Here is a 23,789-nt window from a genome sequence, read left to right on the forward strand (position 1 = left end):
GCCAACCAGTAGACTACTTCACTAGTTTAGGAATGAGGTGATAAGGGGCATTCCCAAAATGGCTGTATCAGAGGAGAGAAGTGGGAAATATAAAAGATGCTATGAAGGTATTTAGAATTGATAGGATTTGAGAAATTCAGGATGATGCCTAGGTTGTGAGCTAAGATGGGATGATAGTTTTTATTACTCAAAAGCAATTAAAGGAAGGAAAATTAAGGAGAAAGGATAGTTGTTTTTTTTTTAAACCCTTACCTTCCGTCTTAGAGTCAATACTGTGTATTGGCTCCAAGGCAGAAGAGTGGTAAGGGCTAGGCAATGGGGGTCAAGTGACTTGCCCAGGGTCACACAGCTGAGAAGTGGCTGAGGCCGGATTTGAACCTAGGACCTCCCGTCTCTAGGCCTGACTCTCATTCCACTGAGCTACCCAGCTGCCCCCGAGAAAGGATAGTTTTAAGGGAAAAAATAAGTTGTTTTGGACATATTTAGCCATGAGACACCCACATCTAATTTGAAATATACAACAGGTGGATAGGGAGGGAAGTCTTAGAAAATCAATAAATCAGAAAATCATCTGCATCAAGATGATAGTTCAAACTATAAGAGCTGATGAAAATATCTAGTGAAATAATATAGAAGAGAATAGGGTTTTGTGAGACAACCTACCACAAAGGAGCATGACTTAGACAAAGATCCACAAGGAAGACAGAGGAGTAGTCAGACTTGTAGAACCAGGAGAGAGCAGGGTCAAGAAGAGGGTTGTTGATAGCATCAAAGATTGTAGAGAGCTCAAAGGGGAAAAGGATTAAGGAAGGTTATTAATACTGGCAATTAGGAAACCTTTGGCAACTTTGGAGGGAGCAGTTACACTTGAGTGATGAAGTCATAAGACAGACTAAAGAATAAAGGGAAGCAAAGGCATTGATTTCAAATAGCATTCTCATAGAATTCAGCTATATGAGGGAAACCTAGATTATAAAATGATAGCTAGTGGATATGGATCAAACAAGGTTTTCTGGGGATGGGGAAAAAACATGGGCATGTGCATAGGCCTTAGGGAAGCAGCTTGTTGAAGAGACTGAAAACAAGTAAAAGACAGGGTAATAGAAAAGCCAGCTCTTCAGGTGAGGCAGGAGTGAAGGAGAGAAAGACATCTTAGTGATGTAGGATGAGGAGGGGGAAAGAGGTTGCTCTATCATTGTTGGTGAACCACTCAAGTGCCCAGAGAACAAATTCAAGCTGTCTGTGAGCCCCTGCATTACCAGAGAGAGCTGAGGGAGAACTTTTTAAGCTGCTGGACAGAGGGGTGGGGCATGCAAAAAAATATCTTCAGGCGCTGGGAAGAGGGGAATGGAGTAGCTCCCCTAGTGCCAGGTCTGCACGTGCCACATCTTTGCCACTTCAGTTCTAGATGAAGTTTCCCCATTTCTGCAGTGAAGTAGAAGACCTTTCATCTGAGATGGAGTGTGTGTGTGTGTGTGTAAGTAATGGGAAGTCATGTCACAGGCAGGAAGGAGTAGGGATGCCATGAGAGGTTAGAAGAAAAGCCATTATGGTGAATGGGAAAGTGAGGCAAACCGGGCAGTATAAGCCTTGTCAGTTTTTGAGATTAGGTAACACAAATATGTAATGGACCCAGTCAGCTTGATTTCATGTTTAGCTGGCTGAATGCCTCCACACTCTTGTATACTTTAGATGCCCTGTTCCTTCAAGGGGGTGAAATATAGTTATTGGATTATTGTTGTCTGCCATATTCTCTACTTACTCCCTCCTTTCCCCCAGCTCAGACTGGAAAGTGTTTTCTCTTGAAGAGATAGCGGGAGTAAGGCAATGTTCTAGTTTGCTGACAAAATTCTTTAACATATTACTAAAAAAGATGGCTAGTGAACATCTAAAAAATGGAAGCAGTGATCATAAAAAAAGTCTGCATAGTTTGATCAAAGTCAAATAATGCTAAACTAATCTTGGTAGAAGGCTATAATCTAAGACTATTTTAGTAAAGAATTTGAAAAGGTTACTCATACTATTTATGTGAAAAAGATGGGGAGAGATGTGGGACAGAGTTTTCTAAAGAGAAATCATTAACAGTTCAGTGTCAACCTGAAATGTCTCCAGTGGAGAATAACTCTAGGAATTGTGCTTGGCCCTGTGTTAAATTTTGTTTTATCATTTATTTGGGCGAAAAAAGCCTAGATGGCATACTTATCAAATTTTTGGATGCCACAAATCCAGGAAGGAAAGCCAACCCAGTGGTATGTAAAAAAAAAATCATGACAATCTAGAATACTGGGTTCAAAGTTATTAATTGAATTATCAAAGTCTCTTATTGGGTTAAAAAAATTGAGCATAAGAAAAACAAAAATACAAAAAACAAACAAGTATAAGATGGAGTAGGATAGGGTATGGTTAAACAATAGATTGTCTTGGAAAAGATTTAGGGATTTTTGTGGACTTTCAAGCTGAGTATGAATATTCGAATAAGCACTGTATTCGGAGTCAGGAAGACTCAAATTCAATTCCAATCCCAGGAATGACCTAGATGTATGGCCTTGGTCTCAGCACTTAAACTCTGTTTGACAATGAAGAGGGAAATGGCAAACCACTCCAAGTTCTTCCCCAAGAAAAAACCCATGGACAGAGGTTCACAGGGTTATTGAAGAGATGTGGACACAAAACTAAAATGATGGTGCTGATGTCATCTTGCGCTGTATCATGTGGTACAGGTTCTAGTAATAGGATGATGCTGATTCTGTACTATATGTGAGGCAGGCTACTTCTTACCACTTTTGTTTAGTTCTGGGCACCATATCTCCAGGTCCATTAAAGGCCTCAAATTTAAGAAAATGGATAAGTTCTACCTAGAAGAAAGCAGGCGTGGAGAGGTAGGAAAGACTCATGATAGCTTTCTTCATGTATTTAAAGGACTTTTATGTGAAGACAATTTAGATTTGTTCTATTTGGATCCAGAGAGTGGAACTGGGAATGATGGTAGTTCTAAGTTTTCTCTGCACTTTGGTATTTTTTCCTATTTTTCTTGGCTCTGTAAAATGAGGGATTTGGACTAGACGGACTTTGAAGTTTCTTTCAGCTCTAAATTGATGATCGTAAAAATAGTTAGGAAATTTTGCCTTTTTATCAAGCCTAAATCTATTCCTTTGCATCTCCTCTTACACTTTTTTTATTCCTATATCTGCTCTCTGGAGTCAGGCAGAACAAATAGACCCCTTTCCCACATGCCAGGCCTATGAATATTTGAAGTCAGGAACCATACCACATAATTCTTCAGGTCTTCCTCTTCTCCAAGTTAAGCATCCTCCAATTGACTTTATATGCCATGGCCTCTTTTCCTGTTCATCCCACTCTGGTCTTTGTATTGCTTATCTATGTCATTTTATTGATCATTGCCCTATTCTTTTTCCTCTTAAAAAGAAATTAAATTTGAGTTGCTACACTGGGTATTTCTATTAAAGGTAGAAAAGTGGTCTATGTAAGCTTATAAATTATCATGAGGCTCTTTGAACTTTTTTCTTCTAAATGAATTTCTGCTAAAGCCCAGAGAAAATGTTAAAAAGTTTCCCATGTGATTTCTAACACTTAAAAAAGGGTTTCAAACAATGACACATGTATTACACAGTGGAAATGCTTGTCAGCTCTGGGGGGGAGGGGTTGGAGGAGGAAGAGGGGAAAAAAACCATGAATCATGTAACCATGGAAAAAAAATTCTAAGTAAATAATTTATATTAAAAAAAAAAGTCAGGGTATTAAGTGAAATCATCCCTTAGGCAATCCGTTTTCACATTCATGAAAATATGCAATGGCCTATGATTCCCTGATCTAAAAAAAAAAAAAATAGGGCAAAAACATGATTTAAAAAAAAAAAGCCCTATGGTGCTTAAGGAAGGGTATTTGCATGTATTTACTTTAAGCAAACATTTGTATTATTTTAGTTTTGATTATCTAACAAAATTTAGGGATCCCTAAGTGAGGAATGACTTTAGTGAAAAAGATCAAACAATATAGTTTATGCTGAAGAGAATTTTGTAGGACCAATGAGATTTGTTCCTTATAAATCTTTTTGTTTGTTTGAAGCACTTTTGGTGGTGGTGGGGAATAAACTGTCCTCTTACCTGCTACTAATATTGTACAATGATTACTTGTTCTATAAGCGACCCTGTTACACACTTTCTGGGGAGACCTTTGAAATGATCCACATCTATGGTTTATTTTAAAGATTTTCTTGGAATTACTCTGGGGTGGAGGCAACAAATTAGAGAAAAAACCCTGAACCTGCCTTTTTAAGGGTCAATCTTCTGCTCAAGCATGAACTTAGTTTATATGAATCCAGAGCTTGTGGTAAAGGTCATACATATTACTTTGTATATAACCAGAGATGTACTTATCTCCTTGACAGAATGCAAATTTCTTTTAGGCAGAAACCCATTTCACTTTTGTTTTTGTATTTCTTGGGCCTAAGCACATTATTGTAGATGCTTAATAAATCCTTCTTGACTGATTCGAAACCTAGAATACACAATAATGTTTCGAAAGTCTGTTGAAGTCAGTTCTACCAAAACAAATTAATATCTAGTCAAATATACAATGACAACAGAATAATACTAAGTACTCTTTCAAGGGGTTAAACTAATTTTTATATAATTTCCATAATCAGGTACAATGTTATATTTTACAGACCCATACTTCTAGAAAAGTGACAACAGTAATTTGGAGAATCCAGCCCAAGTACACGGAATAAATTTTTTCCATGAGAAATGTGGGAGTAGAGACTCCCTCTGACCCCAACAAGTGTTGAAACATTAGTTTTGACTAATACAGTCAACTCTACTTTGATAGGTCGTCGTCCATAGCCTTATTTCCCTTATCTCCTCAGCTAGATCCCAAACTGCAAATCACAACAGAGCTAGAAGTGAGATGGGTTTGGGATTATTTGTGTTCTCCATCTCCCCCCACACTCCCCCCATGAGAGCAGACAAATAGAAATAGACTGTATTCTCCAATTGAACAGGTAATTTCAAAATTATTCTCAAAAGCAATTGTGTGTAAAAAGGCCATTTCATAAATTTTCCCCCCTAGTTTGTAATGCATGGCTAGAGAAGCAGCTGCCCTTATGCAAATAGCTTTCTACTGAATCAAGTTTTAGATAGCTAAAATACTGTAGCTGCTCAGAGCTATAAATTCATAAGAACTTCCAAATTTGTTAGAATAGCACATAGGGAGCCTTAGAGAGAAAACTTGCAACATGTTGAGATACTGTTATAAATGTATTAAACTGCTTTGGAGCCTGTATAACAACTTTCCAAAATTTTAAGTAACTTTCCACCATATACTGAATAAATGAAATAATTGCACCAGAGTGTAGAAAGACTAAGTGACAACTGCCATCATTACAAAAAAGTACTTGTATGATAGTGGCGCAAAAGAATCAAATATTCTAGAAACTTAAGACAGTAAGAGTTTGTATTTCATGAATCAAAACCGTATTTCATTACATCTACTCATTTAGGTAAAGGAGGCTAATAATGTGCATTATTTGACTGAGATTATGCATAAACCAAGGCTTTTTGCACTAGTAACAAACTATAAAGAGCTAAATAGCAGCAGTAGTGCAGTGGAAAGACTATATGCATAAGACTCTACAGCCTCATTCAGAATCAGGACACCTAGGAGGATCAAATCCTTGTTTTGAGAATTACTTTATTTTCATGGGCAAGTGACCATGTTTCTGAGCCTGTCATCTCATCAGTAAAATGGAAAGAATGATACCTTTGGAGCCCAAGTCACAGGGCTTTCATATATAGAAAACACTTCATAAATGTTAAAGAGCACTATAAATGGGAGCTCTTATTATCATTAGGCATATATTTCTAGGCACATCAGTTTCTGCCACAAAATAAGGGAAGATTGAGGTCGGCAGACGCAGGCAGACTTCCTGAATTTGAGTTCTGACTTACAAAATGGTCCTTTACCTTTCTTTCCTCTCCTTACTCTATAATAGGGCAAGAAGCAGCATACCAAACTATGCATCTAATAGCCCAGAAACTAACACTTGCACAAAATCTTCATACTCTACAACAGAAAGTGGGCAGAGATGTTGTCTTAGTGGACTATTTATAGATATGTCATCAGGGTATCAATTAGAATCGCCTCATTCTAAAGCTGTAAGAGATTTTCGAGATTTATGATCTGACATCTCCATTATGCAGATGAGGAACCAGGCCCAGAAAGGCAAAGTGTTTTGCCTATGACCACACAGCATCTTCTCAGACCAGTATTGGACATAATGTTATAACATCAATAGATAATCTAGATATATGTTTTAAATTAAAAGTTCACATTAGCCTGGTGACAGACACATGGGTGAAACATTTAATGACAATTTACATGAAATCACTATGCTTTGTTCTTTATTTTTGAGAGCTGGTTAAAATAAAATTAATGACATAACTTCAGGCCATTTCCCACAAGAATTATTGCCCAATTGAATATATCTTCAGGTCAGATCAGTATGTGTAAGTGTCTGTGAATGCAATCAAAATAACTTCTACCCTCTTTCAGGCAAAACTACTTTCTGCTGCTTTGTGCCTGAAAGGTATAAACTTGCACTTAAAAAAACAAACGACAAAAACTCAAAATGTCTAATTTAAAAAGCTAAACTGTTGATAAATTATAAATATAAAAGTTGTTCCTCCTCCACATCAATTCTCAAAATGCTAAAATGGGAAATGGAAAGTAGATATTAATGATTTTAGAGTACACTTGTTAGCAGAGAACATAAATCCAATTTGAAGTCGATGAGTACTCTGATATTTTTGCCTATCCAAATACTTGTGGAAAATGGTAATGGATTTTCAAAACCACGTGTAATTTAAAAAAGATGTGGTATAATAAGAAAAGAATACTTTTATACATAGGATTTTATTTTGCATTGCTAAAACAATTTCATTATAGGCCAAGGGAAAGAGAAAGGAAAAAAGATAAAACTACTGTAAGTTTAACCAATTACCAAAGCTCTTCCGCTTCTGTATTTTTATCAGGATTTTTCATCTGGCAGATTTATTGTCATGCCCCCTTTGAAAACAGACAAGATGCTTACCATATATCAAAGATTACAGGTTGCCACTAAAAGAAAAACTTTACACATTCACTGTACATCTAGGCTGGAAAACTGTCCTGCATGAAAAATGTACTTAGAAATCATGTCAACAAACGAAAAACAAAAACATTATTATGTTTCAGAAAAAAGATTGAAGTCCTCATAATGTGTCACTGAATCTGGATATTAATTCTTTGCGGTGCTATTTTGACACATATTAATTCCTCTTTTATTTTTGTACTCATACTGTGATTTTATCTACAGTACTCATTAAGGCAAACAACTAATGCATTTCTGAAGAAGTGTAATGGAAATTGTGTTCAAACAGCAAACATTTGGCATTAAAAGAGGTTAACATATATTTATATATATATATGTATATATATATAGCTTTTAGTAATATACATCAAGCATTCTTCTTGGACTTGGATAGTAACGAGAAAAAGATGAACATGCTAACAATGTCAAAAAGGTTTAAAATTCTGGGTCCAAGCAATTCCTAACAATGCTTCTGTAGTCATCACCTTCAAGCTCTAAACAGTATAGACTTTATGCAAATGCATCAAAGAATTCTAGCTTGGCAAATACACCCAAGCAGGTTATTAAACTATATATACAGAAAGTAAATGATAAATACAGAATTAAAAGCGACCTTCTGTTTTTCTTTATAGCCTTGAAAATTAAACTTTTTGAGGACAGTTTTACAATATTAAACAATAGGTAACCAGAGGTGCTTGGGAAACCTAACTACACAAACTGATTTAAAATACTCCAATGACTTTTGTAGTGTTTAATACAATTCAGTTTGTAGTCAAGGGCACAAGACAACATTTAACAAAAATAATCACATCAATTGAACTAGAAATCAAATGCAAATATATATGAATACAATCTCCAAAATCTGTCTTTTAAGTGAACATTAACCATTTATTCAAAGTTATACAAGAATTTGAAGGATAAAGTCTTCTGTGACATAAAGCCATTTCACAATAGTTTCATGTCTCAGCTGAGCAGTGGGAGATAGGGTGAAAGAACAAGTTAGTAGGCCCCATTCAGGCAGTTAGAAAGTAAAAATAGGCTCAACAGCAGCCTCCACCAGCTTGTTGTCCTCCCTGACTGCCAGCGTGTGTTGCATTAGTAGCGGCATGCTGAGGACCGATTTTAATGCCATTTGCCTGAAATAATTAAAAGGGGGAAAACAGTGAATTTCATCTGGGAAAAACCAAACCTGCAATACATAAAATCAGATTTTTAGCAAGTCTTCCCTTTAAGTCATCTGACTTGCCACCTTAAGAAGTTTAGCAAGTACTCATACCGAACAATATCTAAGTCATAATCAGAAATGTTAAATCAATAACGAGGACCTTTCCTCTAAAAAAAAAAAACCAAAATGCTGTGGCATTTTATTAAAAAAAAAATACCTGCTAACCAGAACAGGCCCAGAGTAAATGGCTGCTGAAATATGTGGAGTGTTTTTATGAGTTCCTTGTAATGTAAAATCCTTTAAAAATAATTTTATTTCAAATAAACTTTCAAAGAGAAAAATACTCAAAAGCCTGTGCTGCTATAATACAATATAAAATGTCTCCTTTCTCTGCAGCATTTCTGTTGCATGTTGAATCGGCTGTACAGGCTAAGGGCATACGAGTGTTCTGTGTCATCAATAATTTCTATGATCCCCAAAGACATGGCAACTGGCCAAGAACCCACACACAGCGGATTTCTTTCATTCATCAAACTCGCACTTATATCTTAACCCTCACTCCCTCAAGTGGATTTTACCTAAAAATACAGCACTTTGAGAAAAGTAATACAGTAGCTTCAGAAATTAAGCTCTTAAGGAAACTTTGCGTCACAGTAAATCTCAGATTTATAGTGCTTGGCAGTTGTTCTGCAACACTAGTAGCCTTGGGGTTTCTGGCACTAGCTCAGTATTGACAGCAGCTGATGTGGTTTCTTTTCGCTCTTTTGACTCCTCTTTAATAAAAAGCATGCCCTATGGCTCATTGGTTTTGCCCCCTCTGGGCTGGTAGCAACTTCTTGAGGAATCAAGGAGCCAGACTTGGCATTAAGCCAAATAAATAGCACGGACTGTTGGCTCTTGACAGCATATTGCAATCAAAGCTCCATAAGGCACAGTAAAGCAGTCAGCTACTATATGAAACTAGACAGAAACAATGAAAGGGGCCTTTTTAAATAGAGGCCCCAATTACTGTTCAATTTATATGGCATCAGTCTCTGAACAGCATCTCCTCTAAACTAACAAGTTCTATGGTCACATTAATACATTTATAAGGGGCATAATGTTTAAAACCATAAAGATTTACAAGTATGAATGCACCTATCATAAAATACAAGGAATTTACTTTGTTCTTTAGAAAAAAAGTATATGACATTGTTGTACATATAGGAATATTGTTGAAATGATGAAAGCCTCATTTATGCATAGGCCATGGGGTATAAACAGCTACTGTAGCTTCCCTATACAGTGTTTTCCTAACTTTTAAAATTGCTGGGAAAACCTTTCTTTTTCTTCCTCTAACCATACAAGCACAAAAAAATCTCAGTTTCGGCAAGATGAAATGTTAATGTAATAGGAATACGAGGCTATTTAATAAATAATTAACAGTGCACTACTATGTATAACACTGTGCTAGGCACTTGAAGGGATCCAAAAGTAATTAAATGATTTAGTCCCTTTTGCACGGAGCTGATTCTTGTAGGGGCTACATGACAGATCCCTTGTAAAATTCTAAAGTGTATTATATGATCAGTGCGCAGTGAGGCTTAGCTCCTTGGGTTAAACATAACTCCAGGCAAAAACTTCCATTTGTATGCTTTATGGTATACATTTCATAATGTAGTGACTAAAATCTGCTGAACATAATTTTATTTAAACTCACAACATACTACAATGCAGTAATTCAGCCTCCTAAAAACCTGATGTGTTGTGTTTGGTGAAATTTTTCAAGTACACTGGATAGCCCAGAGTGCAGTACATCTGTTACTGGCAACATGGCCTCTCTTCACCTATATGCTAGAAAATTATTCCTAGAAGCAGATGACACCATATGGACAAGTGGATGAAAGTGGATTTTCTTTCCTCTTTGGGGGATTTATATTATTTTGTGTTGGCTCATGGATGGATAGGGTCACTTACTTTAATCCATTTTTATCACAACTTTTAGCAACTCTACAATAATGGCAAGCATAAACTTGCAAATATAAATTCAGGTGTCAAGTCTTTAATGTGGTTATCAAAACCTTGTGTCATGTTGATTTTTGCTCAAATTATATAATGTTAAAAGATTTTCATAATGAGATTCACACATTCTAGAACCGACATTTCATGCTGTTTTTGTTTTTTATCTTGAACCTAAATATCAGACAATGAAAGAAATTACCTCATTATTAATGTCAAAAACTCCTTCTTGGATTTTTTCATAAATTTCTTTCGCTGTATTAATAAATGCCTAAAAAAAAAAAACACAAAACCCCCCTAAAGATTAGATTCATTGAAAAAAAAAATGAACACCTATGGTTTATTGCAAAAAAAAAGATGAAAAGTTGCAAATACAGAAACAAAATACCTAGTTAGTAAAGGGTGTAGAAACAATTTAACCTATGTAAATAGCATCATCTTTTGCAGCGTCAATTGTAATCTCTCAACTAGACAACAATTTTAATCAAAAAGATTGTTTAAAAAAAAAACACTCCTACTAGGATTAGAGCAGTAATATTCATTCAGTTTTAAAGGACAGGCCTATAGTAGGCTCAACAAATTAACAAATTTTATACCACCTTGAATAAAGTTAACATTTTCTCCCACAATATGACTAAACTGTACTTTCAATTAATCTATAATAAAATTAAATCCAGAACAAGAACCTTTAAATAGAAAGGGGATATAATGTAAAATAATAGACTAGAGATAGGCATATAAACTCAATAACAGCTAGAGGACATTGTATTTGAAGATGTGACAAACTGTTAGTTAATACTATCAATAATGCATATTGAATTTCTTCAACCCGAGTTTATGAAAATTCATGAAAGGGTTCTATCCCTCAGCAGTAGCCCACTAGTACTGCTTTGGATTTAACTCAAATATAAAAAAGTAAACAGGATTCACGGAGAGGAACAAATCATACCCCTTGTCATTTCTATACTGGAAGCATTTGACTGCTGAACTTGCCACCAGAGCTTTGTTTCCTAATTAACAGGACTGATATGTTTTCACCTTTAAAGGCCTTACAGCTCCCCAGAGTAATCAATCTACTGCAGCTCAATTACTGCACCAAGCACACACCATAGCTAGTGAAGGAGACTTGAACCACTGCGGCAGGAGTAGAGAGATATGAATATGCATAAACTCTAAGTGGGTGATCGAATCATCACGGAGGGTCATGAGAATTTGCGGCAAAATAATGAGAAGAATTAATCATTGCAGATTCACAAGGCACTTAGGAAGTGAGTTTTTCAAATGTGTGCTAGAGTTGCAAAGGAAAAATTGGCCTTTATCCAACTTTGAATTGATTCACATTCTTCAAAATTGAAGTTTTCCCATATAAAAAGGGGAAAACTCCCCATATCTTTATTTCCAATAACATTTCAATTATTATGATAGCCATATAAATCTGACTAATTAAAAACTACAGCTGAAAGGCTTTAAAAATTCACAAAGCTAGAGTTCCTGGAGGCAACAACTTTTTCATATTTAACTAAAACATAAGAACCTCAAGTCCTAGGAATGTGTTATAACTTCACTTTGAACACAAATTTATACTTTAGCCGCTGTTGTAAAATGTGTCAAATTATGTGTCCTCTTGCTAAGGAACTGAATCTTTTTGAAATTAAAACGGTGCAAATGAATCAAGAAAACGGTGCTATTTAAAAATTTCACGAGTCACTAATAAATGTATTATACTTAGTTTATAATATTTCACTTGGTAAAAACTTTGAAGTGCACCTATAACTAATGGACTAAAGATGTGTGCATTTTACAGTCAGAAGATATAGGCTACTCATTCACTGTACAGGACTGCTTTCATTACAATAAAATTATTCTGGATACTTTCCCCAAGCTCCTATAAGTTAAAGCAGCCTTTAGAAAAAGGAAAATTGATATACCAGCTGCCAGTGTGCAAGACCTTGCCTGGGTGGCAATTAGAAGAAGAAAGTAAGAGCTTTTCCTAATCCCAATCCTAACACACAGAAAAATGCTAAATTCCTAAAAATGGTAACATTATTCAACCATAAAATTCAACACCTCAAATGGAGAACTCTTTAACAAATAACACATAAATAGCACTTTATGTCTTAGAAAATGCTTTGCATATTATTATTATTATTATTATTATTACAAGTCCTTGCCTTCTAAGAAGCAAAACAAATTATCAGTTCCAAGATCGCAGAGCAGTAAGGGCTAGGCAACTAGGGTTAAGTGACTTGTCCAGGGTCACAAAGCTAGGGCATGTCTGAGGTCAGATTTGAACCCTGGTTGTCCAGACTCCAGGCCTGGTGCTCTATCCACTATGCTACCTACTTGCCTCACTTAAAAAATTATCTTATCTGAACTTTATAATGATCCTGTAAAAGCAGGTTGTATAACTATCGGTACTCATTTTGTAGATGAAGAACCTAAATAAAACTCACTGAAAGTTAAGTGACTTGCAATACAGGCCAATGAACTAATGAGGAGGGGATTCAAACCCAGATCTTTTGATTCGAAATCCTGTATTCTTTCTACACAACAGCTATATTCTCTATGCAATAAATAATGATGTTTCATTGTGATTATTTCATATTCTATGAAGACTCCCAAGGGGAAAAAAAGCATTTTTAGGCCTCTAAATGATAAGAGACACTGTACAGGTATCTCTCAAAACTATCCTTGGACAATCTTTTCTTTTTTTCCTTCTGGAAATATTATTTATCTATTTGAAGTGAATTATGGCTTCAAATTGAGCAGAGCACACTTTGAGAATAAGAAGATATTTAACAAATTCTTAACGTTTAGCAAAACTAATTTCTTACATAGGAGAATCATTTAAAAATTTTTACTTAGTCTTGGAAAACAATAATTTGAATTTTACAAAATGCTGACTTCTGTGGGAATAGGACATATCCTATGTAGTTTATTTGCAAAAATGGTTTATTCAGTGTGGGACAAGCAATATAACAATGTCAAACTAAAAGCTCTTACCATTGCTATTTAAAATAAGTAAGAATCTACCTTAGAGAATTTCAATTGGAAATAATTTTGCCCCAAATCTTATTTCATAATAACTACAGTAACATTTTACTTAGCCAGATGCCATTTATACAACTTCTACCACTTGGAATATACTGAAGAACCACAAAGCAACAAAAATCTCTGAGAAATCAAGGCAGCTAGCATGAACTCCATAGGTTAAAAGCTCATATGCTTAATAGGAAAGATTCTCAGTATCTACTCACAGACTATCTTTTGCCCTTCTTTGTATCTTTCTCCAGCATTTAGCAGTGCCTGGCATATGGCAGATGCTTAATGAAAGCTTACAGATCCCTTTTAGATATGATAGAAACAATCAGTTGTCTTCCTAAATCACAAAAAATTCAAATGGGTGATGGTGAAGTAGTTTCAAAGGGCAAGCTAACTGACACTGGCCACAATAAACAGACAACTAAAAGTAAAGGTAAACATGGGACAAGAATTCAAAATACAAAAACCCAGCAGTGAGCTTATCATTAGTTGTAGGACTGAACAAATCTTTTTAGCTTTATTGTGTAAGAACCTAAGTACAATGATTACCGTTCACTGTGATAGCTCAGCAATTAAAAAAAGTACAATCAGATTTGATTAAGAAGCTAGGGTATTAGTCTAAATATAATGTAGAAATATATTTACTTATGTTATCTTCCCACAATTATATGCAACATTAATTAACATTAATTTTAAAAAATTTTGAGTTCTCTTTTCTTCCTAACTTCCCTCCTCTTCCCATCTGTTCCTTCTCCCTGGGACAGCAAGCAATCTGATATAGACTTTCTACGTGCAATCATGTAAAACATTTTAGAAATATATTTATTTAAATGATTAAGTAAAAATGGCATTGAAATGTTTCATTTCAGTCACATGCCTCTTACTACTTGGGATAACCTATCAACAGGTTATTCAACCCTTTTGGGTCTGTTTCCTTATCTGTAAAGTGACAGGTTAAACAGCTGACAATCTTCTTTTCAGCTCTAAATCTCTGAGCACATAATCTGAATGAATTTTTAAGTATCATTCAGTCCAATCCTATAAAAATCGATTTGGTATAAAATCTTTAATGAAAGGGTCACAGAGAGCATTAATAACTACAAAATAGAACGTGTTTTTGTGGGAAGCTAAAACACTTGACAATTTAAACAGTTAATTTTTTTTTAAAAGCCAAATTTGTCTTAGAGAGTTGCCAAGAATATTATAAGGTGAAGTTATAGGGTCAACATGACCAATATATTCAGAAAAGGAACCTGAAACCCAGGTTTTTCTGCCCTCAAGGCTGGCCCGTCATTCTGTCTTTTTAAACTAATGTCAGTCAACATTAAACCAACAATTTACAATTTCTTCAAGTACCATATAGATAAGTCAATGGCAATGAACCTTTTGCTTCTGTTGATCCTTTCAACATTTCTTCTTCCTTAATATTAAAAACATGAAGGTAAAAATAATAGCCATCTCCAGGTCATTTTTTATTAAATTCCAGGTTCTTTTCTTCTAGCCATTACTTCTCTTGCCTATTTGCAAGTGTTTCAATTCTGGGAAATACCTGCATGCCACCAATAGACCTCAAGATAATAAGCTATTTTAAAACATATCATTCAAAAAAAAAAAAAAGATAGGAAGTAGTAAAGGAGAAACACATGATACCATGGAATCTGATACAGAAACACATACACACACAGTTAAAATATATAAAAGTACAAAAATATTGAAATGCCTTCTCATTAAAATAGAGTAATATTTGAATTTTGTTTATGTAACATGCTGCCATCTGGTGGCTATCTTAAGAGTTATCAAAGCTCATTTTGAGTTTTTTAAATACTCATTTTGAGTATTTCAGTTGGCTTGAGTATTTTTTTAAAAAAATACCAATGAGAATGATATACTCTGACATAGACAAGGATTTATGTTTTTTTTCCCCAAGGAACAGATATAAGGCTGAGATAACAGATAGGGGACAGGGTCATATTCTTCCCAATTCCCTTTAAATGGAAGGATATCAACTGACAGGTTTCACTTACAATTCCCTTCTCCTTCCCTTTGTCATGCAATAAGAAAAAAATGCTAATGATAAGCTGTTTGACGATGGGTGGGGTAGGAAGTGAATAAAATCTGCCAATCTCAATAATTTTTAGCAGTTCTAATAAGAGATTAATTACTAAATGTCAGTATTATAAAACTTAAATTGTTTTGTAAACTATACTTGATGACTACTAAGGGGCTATATTTTTAGTCAACACAGTCAGACTCCCAGCCCTACTTTTATGGTATTCTAGGATATGTCTAATTACTAATTTCCATTTTCATAGTTAGTATGTCATTACTATAAAAGAATGCCCTCCTGAAAAGTTGTCTGTAACAAACTTATCTAACTGATTTTATCTGTTTCCCTCTATGATGCTTTCTTATTTAATTCTTATTCCTTAATTTTGCTTCTCAAAAGCTTTTCCTGTTCCTAATAATAATATTACTTTAGTTTCTGTCCCTATAGATATTAATCATGTTTCCTAGTCTTCCTGGTTCCTGGATTTCTTCATATGGCTTAACATTCTTCAGGACGATGCAAAGAAAGTAGATCCACTCAATTCTTATTAATGCTTCTGTTTTCTCTGTTAAGAAGTTTCTCTATTAGAGCTCAAGCTGGCAATTTTTGTGTTTACACTCTCATAAAATTTGTCAGGACTTAATAATATACTCAAAACTTTACCAATTCAGTGAGAGTGGAAAAGAAAAAGTACAGCAGCACAAAAGGACCCATAAGGCTGATGCTAGGGAAGCCCTGGGAGAAAAAGGGAGAAAAGAATCGATTAAAGATGGGTAGGGCTACTCAACTACGCTGTTGCCACTGGGGGAGGAAGCAATGTTATGGTAGCTTCCTAATTTAATTATTCTTGGTATCAAAGTGATGAACTCACATATTCCTATGCAAGGATTGTAAATGTCTTGAGATAAACCCCTGGTGACACTCACCCTAGTTATATCATTGACTATATAGGAATTGAAAGGACAGAACAAAAATCATTAATGGTGAACTGAAAACCAAGATAAAGCAGGAGAAAGTAAGAAGAGTACCCTGACTGCCAGGAGTAGCTTGAAAGAGGCCCAGATGAACTATGTCCTAGAGCAGCATTGGCGAAGTATTGGCATGCGTGCAGAGCCGGCACTAGGGAAGCTGCTCCGTTCCCCCTCTTCCCAGCGCTGGAGGACATTTTTTGCAAACCCCGCTCTGTCCAGCTGCCCAAAGTGAGCACTTCCTCCCACTGCTCTCTGGGGTAATGTGGGGGGCTCACAGGCAGCTTGAAATTGCAGTATGGGCACGTGAACTTGAAAACCTTCACCAACGCTGTCCTAGAGTATGGAAGCAACAGGCACTGTCAGTAATCGTCCAAAGATTTTGGAGAAAAGGGTATTTCGGGGGTTGGAGAAAGGCAAATGCTGTCCTAGTTTTTAAAAAATGAAAGAACAATGACTTTCTAAACTAAAAGGCCTGTGACCTTGACTTTGATTCCCAGCAAAATACTAGAATGAACTATTGCAGAGATTAGTGAACACAGAGAAGTGGTGAGATCAAAGATTATGGCATTACTGAAAACAAGTGATACCAGACTAACCTAATTGCCAATAGGGTAACAAATGAAAGGGGAATGCTGTAGATACAGTTTACTGAAATTTCAGCAAAATAAATCTACTATTTTTGTGGATGGTCACTTCTTAAACCAACCTTTCAATGCTGAAGTCCTTTTAGGATTCAAAAGCAACTTGCAAAAAGGTCTCCAATATACTATCTCCAGGGATCTATTTTTGGTCTAGTGCTGTTCAACATTTTAATCAATGATTTGAATAAAGGCATAGATGTCATGTTTGCCAAATTTGCAGAAGACAAAAAGCTGGGAGAGATCACTGGCATGCTGATGACAAAACATATATATGTACTAGAATGTTGGGCCAAATCTAGTAGGATTAAATTTGTTAAGAGATTAACTTAAGTGCTCTTATGAGTGAAGTTGAAAAGGAATAAACTTACAAATACAAGATAGTGGAAAGATGGCTACAGAGCAATTTTAATTAAAACTGATGTGGGGATTTTAGGGTAACTGAGGGAGACTGAGAACTCATTCAATGGCCAGACCTCAGAGTCGTCATTATTAATTCAACTTTAGCTTATAAGATTTCTTTGGTGATGGAAGTGCATTAAAAAAAGAAAAATACAAGATAGAATTATACATCTAAAGCTGGAAGGAACTCCTAAGGTTATCTAGTTCCACCCCTCATCTTACAGATGAGGAAACTTGAGGCCCAGAAGTTTAAGTAATTTGCCCAAGGTCATAGAGTGTCAGAGATGAATTTGCCTTCTCTTACTCTAGAGCTAACACTATTGTGCTTCAGGGTTGTGCTATCTATGATCTCCCTAAGAGATGGTAGTAGAATTGCAAAAATAGGGACAGAGGGCTAATAATCATGTCCTTAAAAAAAATATTTTATCATATTCTTAAACATGAACATTTAAACATGCAAAGAAAAAAGAGAACTGTATAAGTTACAGTCTTTTAAAACTAGCTCTAAACATTAATTCATCAGTTGGTACTACGAATGTATAATATTTGTCCAAATCACTGGTGATAATTGCATCATACCACACTGATGTTCTTAATAGATAATTGAAACTGAAAGACACATGCAAGTTGTAGCTAAGTGGAAGGCTGGCTCACTGGTTCTCTTTGGAGAGGCAAATACTGTAGTTTGCAGAGCTGACTTTATCATGTGCTCAAAGTTAATAGACTTTTCATACAATTCTTGTTCATCTTATTATACAGAGCAAATATGAGCAAAAGTAAAAGACACCATGAAGATGACTTCTGCTTAAGTAGCAAGACTTGTTGCAAAGGATGGAGAGGTAGAGAAGTTCTACAAAGAAGAGACTACACAAGATCTTTTAAACTTAAGAACTATGAGCTTGGTTTTGTTAAAGCTGTTTTGTTAACTATTTCATTTGTACCATTATGTATTTTATTTAATTTATTTAAAATTGGTATTTTGAGAAGAGGTCCATAAGCTTCACTAGATTGTCAAAAGAGTCTGTGATACAAAAAAGTTACAAATCTTTGATCCAAACGAAGTCAACATATATCTTAGTAACTGGTTTCTTTAATCTGAAGGTGAACACAGTAAAAGAATGTGTTGAAAAATGTAGTTTGGGATTATGAAATGAAAGAGTTGCCTAAGGCTTTTAGTCTCTTAAAGCATAATGACTATCTCAGTGTTGAACAATATAATAGAAAAGAAATAAATGGTTTATTGGGTGTAGGCTGGTCACTTCTCAGCTGTCTTTGCACTCAGATCATCAATGAGATATGGCAAAAGTCAAAATAAACACCAAAAGATGAAGAGAAAATGAGGTTACATGTAACTATGATAGTTCCAACCTAACCTATTGCCCTGGAAGCTGAAAAATGGAAAAGGATAAAGACAATGTCTCCAATGATCATTTCTACACCTTTGAAAAGTAACTGCCACAAAGAAGAGTTTAAAATATTGTATTAACTGCTCTATCCAGTCAACATCTGTTATCTTTGATAAACTGTTCCCATAGCAGCCAAAGGAAATGATGACTTAAGACTAGGAATTTATCCATTGAACATGTCCTATAAAGCAGTAAAAAGCAGGGGTAGAAAAGAAGTGTAAAGAAAACATGACAGGAAAGTTAAATGAGAGTATCCTAATAGCTTTTAAAGGTGTATCTGGAAGGAGGATCCCAAATAAACTGGAAGGTGGAACTAATCTGCCACATTTCTATAGTAATTACTGAGGACACAATAGCAGATCCTAAAATTTTAAAATTTCATGGGCTAAAGGAAATAGTTCTTGTCATTGAGATTATCTTCTGCACAATCCAAAGGGACAGGCTCCAAACTAATTCCTAATGCCACACTCTGCTCCTTATCTCAAAGCAGATAACTTCTTATCCTTTACTATGATTAAGTTTAATCACTGATAAACAGTGATGATAATAGCATCTCTACTAGGCTCACAGGGTGGTTATGAAAGTCAAAAGAAGGTAAAACATGTTAAATACTTTGTAAATCTTACTGTCATATAAATGTTAGTTTTAAATAGTTAAATCTACTGGACTGAGAAATTTCTAGAAAGCATTGCCTTTCTTACAGCCTGCACTTTCTCCATTGGTCAGTTAATTAGCTTAAGTGCTTACAATGTCCCAGGGCCTGTGCAAAGAAATGTAAAGATAGTTCCTGACCTCAAGTGATTCACGTTTTAATGAGGAGACAAAATAGAAATAATTAGGTGTATGTATGATATATACAGAGTAGATGAAACGTTATCTGGGGCGGGGGGCGGGGGAAGGCCTTAACAGGTGGTGGATCAGGAAAGGCCCGTTACGGAATCTGAGAACAGAGATGAATCTTGAAGGAGGCTAGGGAAACCAAGAAGTGTAGGGAAAGGGGTATGGGAGTTGGATTATAAGAGTGCATTGACAGGAGTTTCAGAAGATTGGAAAGGAAGAAAAGGATCAGATGAAAGAGGACTTAAAGCTAAGCAGATTTTATATTTGAGGCTAGAGACTAAATCCCCTGGATTTTATTGACTGAGTAGGTCACACAGTCAGACCTGTACTTTAGGAAGATCACTTTGACAGCTCAACAGAGGACGGATTTGAGTGGGGAAGAGACTTGAGGAAGGCAAATGTAACAGTAGGCTATTGCAAAGTCTAGGAACAAGGTGAGGAAGGCATGAATTAGGAATGGTGTCTGAGGAAGGGAAGGAATGAAAAATGTTGTGAAGGCAAAAACATGAGCTAGCAACAGATCAGATATATGGGATGACACTGAGGAATTGAAGGAGACACCAAGCTGCCTATTTGACTTCAACAATGGTGGTATCCTGGGGAGCAGTGAGGCTGTTTGGTACAAGTGGGGTTTACAGGAAAAGATGATGGATTCTATTTTGGAAATGCTGAATATGAAATGGTTTCCATGTATGAAATGACATCCAATATCCAAGAGACAAGTGGAAATCACTAATGGAGGAGAGACTCGGGCTGGATATACAGATATGGGAAAAACAAAGGCAACAGAACTCATGGGAGCTGAGATAAGCAAGTGAAATGCAGAGAGGGGGAAAGAGAAGGAAGGGCTTAACACTGAGATGCAGTTCAAACACCACTGCTTGCTATGGGAGCTGGTGTTGAAGAACTGCATGATGTTGTGTCTGACTGAGAAAGTGTGTCCAATTTGACCTCCAGCAGGATGCAATCGCTTTCTGTCTCCCTTGTCTTCTGCAAAGTCAGGTGGGGGTAGGTTCGGGATGATGAGGACAGAGACTGGGGAGGGGGTGGGACATGTAGAATTAAGGCCCCAAAGACACAGCACTTTCTGTCTTGGCAGCTCCACAGTATACAAGAATGAGGATCTTGGGCTTGGGGGGAAGAGAAAGTGAAGGAGAGGACCTTGTGTGAAGCAGGGAGACAGGAGAAAATGATCAATTAGGAAGGGTGGCCTGGTTGTGTGGCTTTCTGAGAAGAACACAGGAACATAGACTTAACAGCTGTAAAGTGTCTTAGAGGCCCACTTAGTCTATCCCTTTACAGATAGCCCCGGAAAGTCTAAGTGACTTCCCCAGTCACATAGGTGGTGAGGGGCTGAGCTGGGATCTGAATGTACGTTCTCTTGACATAGAGCTTAAACCATAAGGGACCCTAAAAGTCACCTCCCTCAACCTTTTCTCCATTTTACAAATGTACAAATGGTGGCTCAGAGAGCAAGGGACTTCTACCAGCACTGGGCCTTTTTACCTGCTATTATCCCATACCTGGAATGCTCTCACTTACTTTTGCCTCCTGGCTTCCGTAGCTCCCTTTAAGCCTTAGGGTCAAATCTTACCTTCTGAAAGCTTTTCCTGGATCTCTTCCTCAACTTCCCCAGTCCAGTTACTGCTTTCCCTTTCATATTATTCCCATTTATTGTGTATAAACATGGTCTGCATGCTGTCTCTCCCATTAGAACGTGGACTCCCTGAGAATGGAGACCTTGTTTTTGTTTTTCTTTGTCTCCCAAAAGCTTAGTATGGTGCCCAGAACACTGTTAAGTACCTAATACTGATAGCCTTGAGGACAACTGTAGTTAGCAGCTGTGGCATGGATGAAGGTCCTGCAAAGAGGTATTCATATGTATAGGAGGCAAATCGAGAATAGTATCACTAGGACCTAAAGAGTAGAGACTATCCAGAAGGTAGTGAAGAATGTCAAAGGCTACAGAGGTTAAGAAAGATGAGTACTGAGAAAAGGTAATGAAGTTTGTCACTGTCCATTTCCTCCCTTCTCCCTTTCCCCTTTCTCAATGGATTTGGCAATTCCAGTTTCACAAAATTTAAGAGTTAGAAGGGGATCTCAGAGGTTAAATTTAATCCACCTAATTCTGCTTGACTAGTAATCCCTTCTATAATGTCTCCAACAAGACAACAATTCATTCTTTAATGGAAGATATCCAATGAAGGAAAACCTTACTACCCATTGAGGTTGCCATTCCATTTTTAGATAGTTCTAATTACTCTGTTAAAGAATGAAATGAAGTTAGTCTGGCATGACCTGTGCTTGATAAAGTCATGCTCTTTTAGTGATTGCTACTACCTTTTCCAAAAGCTATCTCCTGAAACATAAATTCTAGAATTTCATCAGGAATAAACCAAACTCACTGATCTATGTCTATATATTTCTTCTTGGAAAACTGGGTGACATGCCCTTTCCCAAAGACCACACTATATGGAAAAGAAAACAGAAACAAAAAGACATATAAAGCATTTTAATTACATGCTTACTGTGTGTCAGGAATAATGCTAAGCACTGGGTACGAATATATACAAGGAAGACAGTCTTGACCTTCTAAAAAAATTACACTAGAAACAAATAAAGGGGTCATGAAAAGGGAATGGGAAGTCCTCTTGTGGGGAATTGAAGTAGAAGCTTGAATCTGGGCAATATAATGCAAAAGCTCGTCTATCAGAATTCAAGATGGTTCTGGGGTCAAGAGTTCAAGTTCCTGATGTGAGTGGAGGAGAAATGGGGATGCAATATTGAATCCAGGTCTTCTAATTTTCTAATTCTGTCAATTCTAAAGTATACTATCAAAGCATAAATTTATGAGGCAGATAATTAAGTAATGAAGAGCCCCTGAAAGTATTGGAAAACATGAAATATTTAACAAGCACTTAGTAAGTGCAAGGCATTGTGTTTAGGTGCTCAAATAATGATCTCATATTTGCTAGGTCCTTTATTATTTTCAAAATGCACCTGAATATACTGCCTCATTTTATTTTTGCATCAATCATGGAAGATAGGCAGGAATAGAAAATTATCCTCAATTTACATCTGAAGAGACTAAGACTATCAGAGGTTAAATAACAAAAGTCAGACTGCTAGTTAGAGGCCACCTACTGTTATTTTTGCCTTGCTATTCCCATTTTCTACTCCCAACTCTACATTCTTCTTTCCAAAAATGAATAGGAGCTCAGAAATCAGTGATTAGAACAAATGAAACAAAATCTGACTTTAGTCTTTCATAACTCTGCTGTTTCTGCTTATATTTCTTATATATAGGGTGAAGCATATGTACTGTTTTATAAGTAAAAGGACTCCCCTAAAGCCTTCCTTCAAGCTTACGTTCTTGTAGTATTAATCTGATAACCCTGGCCCTATAAAATATTGCTAGGCCATGAAAGTTTTAAACGTAGGTCCAATGATGGACTGTGTATACGTCATCTAAGGACCACTCTACCTACATGGAAAGAGACATTCATTACCAGTAGGTTGGCCATAGGAATCAGTAAAATGTCTCTGTTTAATGTGTGGAGTATTTGTGGTCTGTATCACTAGAGGGAGTATAAGTAGATGAAATTCCAAGCCCTCTGAAATACTGAACTTCAAAAAGAACTTCACCTCTCTATTTCATCTAAAAGAATCCTTCTTATCACCTTCAATCCACTCAACTATTAATGTAATATTAAGATTGTCTTTTTATATGGTAATTAATGCTTTATTCCTTGGATCTAACTCCAAGTCTCCTTTATTATTTTACTTCCTAGTAAGATCTTTGATCAAATTGCTCAATCTTACATGAAGAATGTTCCCAATAAAACCATTGATAGAACTCTCCTCCACTGAATCTTAACTTAAACTGCTCTAAAAAAAGTTAGGAAGCAAATTTATACCATCTGTCCCTAGGCCCTTTATTCTCTGTATGGAAAAATTTCTAACTTAACCTTTAGTATAACTTTTCTATGAGACATATAATTCTATATGTTGTCTGACTCATATCCTATTGTCTTGAAACTTGTTTGGTATAAAAGTGAGTTGAATTCTCAAAAGATTAAAAAAAAAGTCAACTCAGGGTATACCATATAAATAATACCTTCCAATAATTTGAT

The 23,789-nt window shown here is 36.0% G+C and overlaps 1 protein-coding gene across 1 annotated transcript in view; it reads right to left on the minus strand.

Moving 5' to 3' along the window:
• Positions 1–4,623: 4,623 nt before the first annotated feature.
• The window catches only part of RAB2A (RAB2A, member RAS oncogene family), a 111,702-nt gene continuing 92,536 nt past the window's right edge, over positions 4,624–23,789 (minus strand). The window contains exons 7-8 of the mRNA XM_044666174.1: positions 10,513–10,581; positions 4,624–8,283 (exon numbers count right to left, since the gene is read on the minus strand). Coding sequence (XP_044522109.1) covers positions 8,188–8,283; positions 10,513–10,581 — 165 coding nt within the window. The 3' untranslated portion in view covers positions 4,624–8,187. The remainder of the gene's footprint in view (positions 8,284–10,512; positions 10,582–23,789) is intronic.

The sequence above is a fragment of the Gracilinanus agilis genome, chromosome 1, assembly GCF_016433145.1.
Source record: "Gracilinanus agilis isolate LMUSP501 chromosome 1, AgileGrace, whole genome shotgun sequence".
Lineage (NCBI taxonomy): Eukaryota > Metazoa > Chordata > Mammalia > Didelphimorphia > Didelphidae > Gracilinanus > Gracilinanus agilis.